Below are 12,187 nucleotides of genomic sequence, written 5' to 3'. Positions count from 1 at the left end.
ACTAACACGTTGAATCATTTTAATAGCAACATACGGACAGCCAGCGATAGGGTCTTAGTGCAGAGCATCAGTGCTCAGTCCACGTTGAGGCTCAACAGTCGGCTGCCTCGCCGCACATGTTTCTCAGTGTTAACAGTAAAGATGAAAATCCAGCCATTTTGAATACAATCTAAAACTGGTTGAGGCAAATGAAAAAAAGCATTTCTAGAGCAAATCACTCGCAAATATAACCATGTCATTCTATTTTTCATTATTTTCTTTCCGAGATTGGTAAATGAGGCAGGGCCTCTGCTGCCTCCCCGACTGCACCTCACTGTCAGAGACAGGGTGTGTTTTGCAGCCATGAGGTTTATAGCTTTTCTCTAAGTTCTATAAAGTTATGGTTTGGCAATTAAAAAAATAACAGCAGAACTTATGATACAATTAACTGTTGTAATACGTGTGATATAAACTGGATTATTGATTTGGAAAAAAAAAAAAAGATGAAATGGGGAAACAAAGGAAATCTTTTAGATTTCCCTCTCAGGGTCAGAGTCATGAATTGTCAGAAAAAAAAAAAAAAATTGTTTTTTTATTTGGCGGCTTGCAATAAAACATGTAAATTGTTGCTCTTATTATACGCATGTATTTAATCTGAATGCACGTTCAATTTCAAATGTAAATGTCAGAAGTGAAGATAATACAACACGACGACGATAAGAAGCGCTGAACAATCAGATAAACACTTTTATCACTTGACTCATCTTGCGAAAAGACATTTATTGATAAGAATATAATTATAGCTGTGGGAAAATATTTGCATTCAAGTCCACATCTTCTGTTGTTTTTTTCAGCAGATATATAGTTAATATTTCTCATACCTCCCATGCTAAAACTGATGGAGCTCTTTTCATACAGGATAGGACTTGTGCTTCAGAAGTCAGTGCCAGTAAAGGCTTAAGTTTTCAAATGAGAATCATCTTTATATGACGACTTAGAAAGACTAGCTATCTAAATTAACTGCTGCGTCTCTGCACGGATTGCAACATTTGCACGCTTACGCTCACACGTTAAGAGTATAAACTCATATCTAACCTGTTTTGCCGTAATTTTTTATCTAAGATTTTTGTCTCCTCTTGTCATCTCGCAATACAGTGATTTCCAGACAAATCTTTTTTAACTTTTTTTTTTAAAGGCTGTTCTTTTTTCATCTATTTATTTATGATTTTTTTTTGCATATACGTGTTTGCAAAATTACAATTTTCTCACTAATTATATTTTATTTATTTTGAATTACAGAAAAACTGAATTTGAAGAAGTGATAACAAAAGTTTCATATATTCTTAAAAAAAAAAAAAAAAATCCCTTTATCGCCCGACAAATTTGTATTCTCATTTTCTTATGTAGATTTTAACAGTTGTCTAAACTCCTTTTACTTTGACATTTATCGGCGAGCGCTCATTTGGATTTCACGTCCTCTCGCCAAGAAATTAAAAGAAAAACAGGCTGCCAGTGACTTAAGATGATGCTTTTAACAGCTGTTGCCGCATTAAATCTTGACCACTTGATTGTAAATGAAAACGCCTTTGTGACAGAGGTCAGATAAAGTGCAAATTCATCTGACTTGCAGTCATACAGGACATTCCAGGATTTGATTTTGCAGAGAGCGGTATGTAGAGACCCGGAATGTGAGAGGAAAAATCTGCTCTAGAATCGTTCCGATCGAGCATCAAATTAACATCTATTCCGAGGAATTGAAAAATTCGACAAAATGAGCTTGAAAAGCGCACACGCTCTAATTTTCTTTTGCATTTTTTTAACACGCTAACATTCCTCGCAGATTTATACGGCAACTCGGCGCTGTGATAAAAAGCAGAATGGCGTTCCACTCGTGCCACACATAAGATAGCTTGTTTAAAAACCCAATATTGAATGCGGTGGTAGATCATCAGATGTTTTGAGAACAAATATCCACATCCTGAGCGCTGCAAGCTCAAACAGGTGACCAAGTGCCAGCTGTAACATGCCTTATACAAGCTTTTCCTTTCACTGTCACTGCCATTTTCGCCGTTTGTTTTGATGTTAATCAAATGTAAGACGATGGAAACGCGACACGACGATGAGCTCGTAAACTTGGAAAGCGAACCGTTTCCCCCCGACGGCGGATGAATTGCTCTCCTGCTACTTTTTCTCAGGCATCGGCCGCGCTGGGAAAACAAACCGAAGATCTCCGTAGGTGGATCAGAGGCTCCAAGAATGTTGAGGATTCCTAGTAAATACACACAGTTGGCAGCTCGGTGTGTCTCGCCGGCCTGAGATCCCAGGAACCGGTGCAGTCCTGCTAGATACTTTATGCTCTGTCAGTAAAGAAATCTAGCAAAACATTACTCTGGTTTCCCACGGCGACGAGAGCGGCCAACGGAGCCGGCTGATAACCGGAGGATCCAGATCGCACGGCGAGGCCGGTGCATCGCCGCATTCTAACCGGGTGTCTTTCCGATCCGTCAGACTCTGCAAAAGCGTCGTCCTCACGCAAAGTGTCAAGCCGGGTTTCAAAACACGAGGACGAAAATAGGGAAGTCGAACGGAGCGACAACATGGCAGAGCGCTGGAAGATGCTGAAGGCAAAAATGAGCCGTGGTGTCAGAATTTAGACTCGGAAAGGGATCTCACTTTCTCCTCAGTGAAAATAGGTGGAATAGATTTTTCTTTGCCGCGTTCCAAAAAATCTGCCAATTTTACTTATTTCAAAAGTAAAATATATGCGCAGATATTGAGATAATGTATATCCTTTTTTGGCCCTTTCATATGAAATGTTCTTATCTTAGGAGTGACACATATTCAATCACATATGTTTAAAATACAAATTTCACCTTCACAAATTAATATTGACTCAATATTAATAGGAATACATTTAATCATCCACGATTAACATAAAGCGTTGTTTGCAGGTCTTGTGGATATTGTGAGACCAAGATGTTTGTTTTTCCGTTGCACGGCACGACAGCTTACAGGCTGGTGAGCAACAAAACACTATTTCTGTGAAAAACATCTTCCATTATGTGCCAGGACATCAGCTATTTAGAGTTTGATTAGATTCAACTTTACTTTCACCTCACAGAGTAACAAAATGCCGTTAGCGTCTAATCAGAAGTGCAAAAAGCAGAAGTGCGTGTGTGCAGAATCTGCAGTATTTTCAGATAAATGCAGTATTAAAGAATAAATGCAATTTTCCTTCTTTGTTTACAGCCAGTGCAAATAGAGGTGGATAATTGTTGTGCAGATTATGTTTAGTGATTAGTGCGCGACAACGGCCGGCCGGAGCTATAAATATACAGATGTCTGATACAGTAACTCTACAGGAGGGATCATATAGAGCTCTTATATGAACAATTATACAGAATTTGACGGAATATACAAGTATAAATCGTGCCGCCAGATAAGCAGCTGCCAGAGATTATGTTATAACCAGTTCCACAGCTTTGAGAAATGCAGATTGCTATATCTTGAAAGTGATCAGTGATAGCCACTTAGTTGTGAAAATGTGTACGGAGGCATGATAAGCTTTGCAAAGCACTCTTGTAAACAAAGAACACATATTTTACGCCGTCATGTTTTTCTTCCAGAAATCAAACAATGTCAATATGTTGTTGTAGCTACGCACATCAGTCATGGTGTCCGCAACAAATCTGCGAGCAGCTACCGGCTGTTGAGGAAATGTGCTTAAAATTATGGATCATTCATTCATTCATTCATTCATTCATTGTTAATACTGCTCTTGCTGTGGCGCCGCAGCCAATCAAAACTGATATTTTGTAAGAGGCGGGGCTTCATGTTGACCGGACGCCGGCCACAAATACAGACTCGCGACCGTTCGCTCTCCTATTAACGCGTCTGGGCAATTTAATGTTCGTTAAACCGGATTATTTTTGGATCGTGGGAGGAAAGTGGAGTTACATAACAACACTCATAAAAGCTGAGCTCAGAATAAAGAGATATATTATGACATGGGGCAAAAAGTCACTGCAACACTCAGATTCTACAAAGCGAGCAGAGGTAGACCCTTATGAAACCTACCCAGCGGTTGGGAGTCCGGTACACTTTTCTAACCCTTGACCGTCCTCTTCACTAACCGGGGAAACAATGCAGGAAGCTGCGGTTGCCAGGAGATGAAGCCAGTCTTATTTAAACACACAGAGACACACACGCATGCCGAGAGCAGAGAAAACACATTCCAGCGCGGGAGCAGCAGAGTAAACGCACTTTGCCAACAGATTCCATCGGTTCTGGCATTTCACAACAGAAAAAGATCATGGAGCTTTGCTTTTCATCAGTTCGGACCTGCGGTCTCTGTCTCATATTTACCTGAAACTCTTGAAGGTTCTGCTGGAAACCCCATTGGAACAACTTTTGTCATTTTTGCTATGTTGCTACCGGTGCGCGTTCAGTACGATGCAGATGTTAAAATTGAAACGGTTAATTCAGTGAAATGAATTCCCGTCACATCATGGATTCATCATTTTCAAGATATCGCTTTATTTCAAATAGGGTGGAAATTAATACTTTATACTTTATCGTCAGCCACTTTTAAGAGAAATTCTACATTGCTAATCACAAGATTTGTGCATTAGCCTGCCGTGCTAAGATAGCTTGAATAGATTTTTCTGCTACTATATGGGGTCTTGTTAATTTTGAATAAATTGATAACGCTCAGTTCAATTCAGATTTTCGGGTGGCGTAGACAGTCTTCACGCACACATCTGGGCGCGAAACGTGTTCGTAGGAGAAACGTGCCGTTACCAGAACATGCCAGATCAACATTCACGTATTACAACATTCACATATTTCATGGTTGTCAGTAAGAGGTTGAATTTGTTGTTTTTTTTCATCGTTGAGCAAACTTTTTCAGCGTGTTCATCGGCTCCAAACGATAAAGGGAACACTAAAATAACACATCCTTGATGTGAAGGAATGAACTATTCTTATTAAATACTTTTTTCTTGACATAGTTGAATGTGATGACAACAAATCACACCAACACGATCGATGGAAATGAAATGTCTGAACCCTTGCAGGCCTGGATTTGGAGTCGCGCTCAAAATTAAAGTAGAAAAACACATGTAATGTCCTTAAAACAAGTGAAAATGAATCCGTGTTGCTTCCCTGAACAGGACAGTTTGATTTCACACAAGTATGAGTTACATTATGTTGTTTAAATGTTCCCGTTATATTTTGGAGCGGTATATTTTGTGCCCAAATATCAAAATACACTCACCTCCCATCAAAGTGGTGGCTAAGTTTTGTTCCTTCTTGTCCTTATTTGTTGTTATTTACATTGCAAGTTAACGTATGCCATTGATTTCAAGAAAGGGTGTCCAAACTATAGAATATAGAATAGTATTTGAACCCCTGCTTGAAACTTTTGCCTGATTATATTGCACTTTTTGTTTTATCACCGGTGGGGAGCTACTGTTGAACGAGGCTACTGCTCCAGCCAGAGAAAAAAAAGATTAAAAAAAAAAAAAAAAAAATTACCCCAGGTTATTAAACATGGTAGAACCAAAGAAACACAAGGTAGGAAATGGTTCAGACACGGAGAATGAATATTTCTTCAAAGATTAGCGGTTGATTTGCAGCGCAACTGTAGCAGCGACGAAAGAGTATCATTTAAAATGTACCACCGAGCGAGGAAACCAAACGTCGGACCTCGGCGTCCTACGAGAGCGACTGTCCTGCAGGATCAGCGACGCGAGTTTTTCCACGCTAAATAAAATCCAGGAAAACGCTACGATATCAGCTATGAGGTCGCTCAAGTCCTCTCACAACTCGGCAAGCCTTCGCAGAGGGAAAAACCAGGTCTTATTTAAGTGGCTGAAATAATGTGCAACATCAGCATGTCAATCGACAACATCGGCGTGTCCGGAAACACAATTGTGCGACGCCGGGACAAATTAATACAATACACGCTTTCTTACACGCGTGTTTCTTGTGCGCAGATCACCGTGCACGGCGCACGCATCGTGCAAAATTAGCCGATCCCGACCTTCCTTCTATGAGGAAGATTCGATCGCTCTGTAATAAAGTGATATTTGTCCGGATTTTAGCACAACTGATTTATTCACTGCAACTGATTTATTCACTGCAACTGATTTATTACCTGAAACTCACCAGAGTAACTCGAGGAAATGATCCGGTCCAGCTATCTAGTCCAACTCAGTGCTTTAACTCGGGTAACATTTTCTCGCTGATGTAAACGGCTGCGTTAATAAGCTCAATAACAAGCTTGAAATGTACGCGACCCATTTTTCGTTGTCATTCTTTCCCTGCACTGACCGTGCACGGCACTCTGTCTGGACTTCTTCATTATCCCGTGTCTGTTTCTCTGAAAACGAGCTGCCAACCTTTTTTCCGAATAAGTCAATTTTGGAAAACTGCTTTTTTTCTGTAAGCATATTCAGCAATATAGCATTTTGGACCAACTTTAATTGATTTATCTGACAAGGTGAAGCTCTATACCTCACCTCTTGTGAGCGGTCCGGACCCTCGGTTTTTTTTTTGGATATCCACCATAACTGAATGACTTTCGCAAATAAAACGGAGAGATGTTTAATGTCAATAAATTTATTGTCTACCGAGGAAGTCTCCGACTTTCAAAGTTGGAGATTTAAACCGCAAATGGGTTTAGCGGTTTGCATTCGCACGCCGACACAGAAATCAATATTTCACCTCACGTTCATACAATCACGCAAATCATTTGTGTCGACCTTCAGTATCAAACCGTTATTTAGATGGAAAAAATAAAGCTTCTTCATCCCGCTGACTTTTCAGCAACAACACTGACTGCAGGACGCATGAATGAATGAGTGAATGAACAATGTGTCGTTTGAAAATCTTGAAATCTAAAAGGTTGCTTCTGCTCAGGACGAGTTAAACGCAGCGCTCAAATTTTGCCAATGTCCTGTATTTCTGTTGAGTTTCTCTGATTTTAATCAACGTAAATGTTCCAGTCGAGCGTGAAGATAAAGATCTACAAGCAGGAATGATTGTGTTGTTATTTGTAGAAGGACAACTCATTTTCTAGTCATCAAAAGCAAGTAGAAACAAAAGAAAACTGTGGGTGATCCAGAAAATATGCTTAAAATATCTCCCGTTAGCCTCTGCATCTTTGGGGGTTTGTGATGTTTATCATGTTTAGGCAGAACATCTGCAGAACATCTGATGTTCTCTGCTTTACCGAGCCACCTGCCGAAGGGAAAAAATATACTAAACATAGACATTTATTTAATTCTAAACTGATTTTTTTTCTGAGTTGCCTGCCCATTTTGATTTATGACATTCTTTCTTCCTTTTTATCATGTCCTCATTTTTTTTTTTTTTTTAACTAAACAAATTCCAGTGGGACTTCCATGTTTATAAGGCGTCTGCGGTTTCGTCAGAAAAAAAAAAAGGCATGTTAAAAACAAACATAAACATTTATCTTTCACATGAGGAATTCATTTGATTGTTGTATGAAAAAAACATTTGGAAAACATCCACATGAGAAATTCTAATTCACAATGGGCAATTTTTTTGAACTACATATTGAGATTGATTGTGACTGATGTGAAGGATTGTGGTCGTTTTGATTTTCAGGTCATTTTTTGCATATTTTGGAAACATTCCCTGCTTATTTTTTGGTCAAATGTTTACGTTAATCTTTTAAAATAACCGGTACGTTCGTCACACATCTGCAATGTTTCATTATTAGGATGGTTGGCTCTCAAATAATGTGCTTCAATTGTGTTTGTGTTCTGATTTGAAAAAGCCGCTGGTGAGACAGATGATGGGATGGATGATTTTCCAGTGCAAAACCAAATCACCATAGGGTGTTAAGTGCTGTGTTTGATTTTGCACATTCTAGGGACAAAGAAAACAATTCTCAAGAACCCCCAAACACCAGAGCTCGAGAAGGTCTGTCCTCGGAGACGTTAATAATAGACGCCTGTCCCGTTTGCTGCAGGCTGCTGCAGGGAAAAGCCCAACGGACGGCTCGCTCGGCTCTGAGCCGTTGGACGAAATGAGACGCTCCAACTCAGACGACCGTTCTCGCCTCACCGCTGCCCTCTCCTGTCTCAAGAGCCCGACTGAAACAGGTGAACAGTAGCGCCGATTTCTCAGAAAGAAAATTCTGAATTATCCCCCGTTCAAATCAAACAATCATCCGATACTGTTACAATCCATGCGTTTGCTCTTATATGTCAGAAACCGTACAGTTTAACATAAAACGACCGACGCGATTTGTTTTAAGCATGGAAAATCATTTCTGATGGTTTGTTTTTGACTCGACAGGTGGCGACATAAGGTCTCAACACGGGATCCATGTCTTCTCCCACACGGGTCCACGCGACCCTTCACCCCCGAACACTAACGGCCGCTCCATCTCCATATCGGTCGTCCCGTACTCGGACGAGCACCGGCCGCGCACGCCGGCCGAGGAAATGATAGACGCCTTCGCGCCGGAGCCCAACAGCCCCCGAGTCACACGTGCCTTAAAAACGTGCAATGCCAAGTCGACGCACACGCCTCCGCCACCTTCACGCAAGCTGCTGCAGCTTTTCCCCAACATCACGCGGAGCAAAAGCCACGAGTCCCAGCTGGCGAATCGCATTGAGGAGCCGGCGACCATCAGGTGGGTCACCAGCCCACTTTATGGAGGAAGATTTAAGAACTCCATGATCACGTATTGCATGAATTAGCATGTTAAGTTTCCACTTGTCATTGAATTGATGAGGAAAATAGTTGTTTCTGGATTATATATTCTCTCCTTTAGCCTCTCAAAGAGCCGGTCGAATCCGTTTCCGCACAGCAAAGAAAACGCAACCTTTTTAAATTTGAAATGAATTCGCATGACATTCGGCATTATTTTTTTGTATTAACAAAATATGTGTTGCATTTTTTTAAATTGATGAACAACTGCAAAGAAAACAAAATCACACTCCTGCAATTTCCTCCATTTCTATTTGAGTCCTTCATGTATTAATGACAAAAAAAAAAAAAAAAAAAGCCAAATTTAAATGATCCACTGTGTTGTCAACCTTTTACTGGCTCGTTTATCAAGAGTGACAAAAATGTTTTAACACGTTTTATTCAGATGTTACAAAATCGCCTTTATCTTCAAATTTAAAATGACATAAAAAAAATGATCAAACTAAAAGAAAACGCCGGGGGCTACGCAACCTTTTTAAATTTAAAATGAATTTGCATGACATACGGCGTTAGTTTTTTTTTTGTATTAACAAAATACGTGTTGCATTTTTTTAAATTGATGAACAACTGGAAAGAAAACAAAATCACACTCCTGCAATTTCCTCCATTTCTATTTGAGTCCTTCATGTATTAATGACAAAAACAAAAAAAAAGCCAAATTTAAATGATCCACTGTGTTGTCAACCTTTTACTGGCTTTTTTATCAAGAGTGACAAAAATGTTTTAACACGTTTTATTTAGACGTTACAAAATCGCCGTTATCTTCAAATTTAAAATGACATAAAAAAATGATCAAACTAAAAGAAAACACATTTCAATGAAATACTCGACCTAAATACTAATTAGGTCAAATATTTAACCAAATTGGCTGATATATTTAACCAAATGTGAACATGTGCGTCTCCATATGCTGTTCTTTACACGAATGCCTGGTAAAAAAGAATTCACCCAAGACTGTTGTGAGAAAAGAAGAGATTTCTGCACAAAAACGCATTTTTCCATTTTTTTTCCCAAATGTACGACGCTTTTCTCCGCAATTTGTATTTTGCACCCATTTTGTTACAGACACATCTGATTTTTTTGTTTTTGAGCCCCTGCTTCTAAGCTGCGCACGTTTATTTCAGGGGTGCTAAGAAGAATCGGATGTTGGCTGCTCTCCACATTAACGGCTCGGGGAACAGTCCCGACGATCCCACCTTGAGGTCCCCGCTGCTTTCAGTCCGAACCCCCGGACCCGGCCCCGCCTCTGCTCCGTACACGATGCCCGCCGCCCCCATCCTGCTCGATAGTACGTTCCCCGTCGATCGCCCTCCTCTCCACATTTAGACGGTCCGGTGCGTCTTCACGTTATCGTACTTCTCCAATCCTAACGTGGTTTTATTCAACAGGCGTCCCCGCGCACAAAAGTTCCCCTCAGACGGCGAGGCGAGATATCGGCCTGGCTATAACACACAGGTAGGTTACCATCGGCAACCGAGCCTCTCAGCTTGGGTGACATTATGACCCATGGGCTGTTTGATTTAAAAATGGTATAAACTGTTATTATATAGAGATACAAATTCAAAGAATACTTGGTGTATCCTAAATACACTGCTCAAAAAAATAAAGGGAACACTTAAAAAACACATCCTAGATCTAAATGAATGAAATATTCTTATGAAATGCTTTGCTCTTTACACAGTCGAATGTGCTGACAACAAAATCACACAAAAATGATCAATGGAAATCAATAGTATCAACCCATGGAGGTCTGGATTAGGAATCACACTCAAAATGAAAGTGTAAAAACAAACTCCAGGCTGATCCAACTTTGATGTAATGTCCTTAAAACAAGTCCAAATGAATCTGTGTTGCTTCCTGAGTGGACACTATGATTTCACACAAGTGTGATTGACTTGGAGTTACATTGTGTTGTTCAAGTGTTCCCTTTATTTTTTTTGAGCAGTATATTTTGCGGTTCTTTTTTGGTGAACTGGAAACTACCGTTCTCAAACTATCTCACCTGAAGAAAAAAAAAAAAAATTTTTTTAGGTGATGGTAAAGGACACTTTTTAATGAATAGGTTTAATCAAAATAACTGGATGTATTTTTCTACATTCCTTATTTGGTTGTGAAGATTGAGCAGAAGCAAAGTCACTGCTAGAAACAAACCAAATGTATTTGATGTTTCAGACAAAAAAATGAAACCAACAACAAAGATTCAAGACATAAACAATGTGCCGGTCTGCTTTTTGTATCGGACATTTTATGTCGATTCCAAATAAAAATGCTTTGTACACGTCAATGACGTCTTCGCCACATCTGAATTACGATAAAGAAAATAAAGAGGAGATAATCTGAAGATTTACTGTTTGTGTCAAAGCAGCTGATTCACCGCAGAAATGTAACTTCTATATCTTTCCAGCTGCTGACTAAAACAATATTTAGTCAAAGCGCTTCAAATATTTTCCTGCTTATTTACTGCAGCGTAAATGCAGCAGTTTCCCTTCCGTCTGATATAAAGCGGGTGGGAATTTCTGTGTGACCTGTAAAGCACGGAATTTAACCTGTGCAAACTATTTAGTCTTCATCTGGCTGTCTGGTGGCAAAACATCTTGGTTATAACGTGCGCATTTTCATAGTTTTTTGATTTGTGTTGTTTTGAAAGACACTATTTTTAGAAAACAAAAACATTGACATGAGATCCAGACATTCACGGGGAAAATGTTCGTCAGAGCTCCATATTTTTTCGGAAGATTTATCACCATATCTAGTCATGTCATATGTGCAAAAACAAAGCACAATTACTTTTAATCGAACAATCAACTACTTTAACCCTCATATTATGTTACGGGTCAATTTGACCCATTGGATCAATGGGTCAAATTTATACATACATCAGTTTTTATCCACTGTGTGTGTGTGTGTGTGTGTGTGTGTGTGTGTGTGTGTGTGTGTGTGTGTGTGTGTGTGTGTGTGTGTGTGTGTGTGTGATACATCACATGTCGGCATGAATATCACCACACATTATGGTCTGTCATGCTGTTTGTTTGCATGGTTCCACTTAGTGACATGGATTACATGACATGAAATATAAACGTTTCACTTTTTATTTTCTTTTAGATTTTCTACAAAGTCCTGGCTTTCGCAGATGTGCCAGGTGTGTCGCAAGAGCATGATGTTTGGTGTCAAGTGTAAGCACTGCAAGTAAGATACTTAATTATCTTGATTATCGCCTCAGTGAATCCACCTTCTGCATGTAAAGCTATTCTGTGGATCCTCCTCTCTCACACCAACCACCTTCACTACGTCCAGAAATCTTCCTAGACCTCCAATTCCAGCATCCGTCTGCCAAATATTTTCCATCCTTCCTCTGAACACGACCCAACCATCTCAGTCCGTTTTTGGGGCAGGTCGAGGTGATGGTGGCTTGTTGTGCGAATGGAAGAGTTGATCTGCAGAAACATGATGTAAGGGATTGTTG

At 39.9% G+C, this 12,187-nt stretch overlaps 1 protein-coding gene across 1 annotated transcript in view; it reads left to right on the top strand.

Annotated features, from left to right (window-relative positions):
- Positions 1-12,187, top strand: part of LOC147235175 (kinase suppressor of Ras 1-like) — a 42,752-nt gene that overhangs the window by 17,497 nt on the left and 13,068 nt on the right. The window contains exons 2-6 of the mRNA XM_086177852.1: positions 7,979-8,111; positions 8,308-8,647; positions 9,849-10,012; positions 10,113-10,179; positions 11,827-11,910. Of these exons, the coding sequence (XP_086033978.1) occupies positions 7,979-8,111; positions 8,308-8,647; positions 9,849-10,012; positions 10,113-10,179; positions 11,827-11,910 (788 nt within the window). The remainder of the gene's footprint in view (positions 1-7,978; positions 8,112-8,307; positions 8,648-9,848; positions 10,013-10,112; positions 10,180-11,826; positions 11,911-12,187) is intronic.

Source organism: Fistularia commersonii, chromosome 3 (assembly GCF_037954325.1).
Source record: "Fistularia commersonii isolate RoL2024-O1a breed Wild chromosome 3, RoL_Fcom_v1.0, whole genome shotgun sequence".
Classification (NCBI taxonomy): Eukaryota; Metazoa; Chordata; class Actinopteri; order Syngnathiformes; family Fistulariidae; genus Fistularia; species Fistularia commersonii.
Note: the sequence above shows the minus strand (reverse complement) of the source record. Positions and strands in the feature narration are given on the sequence as shown.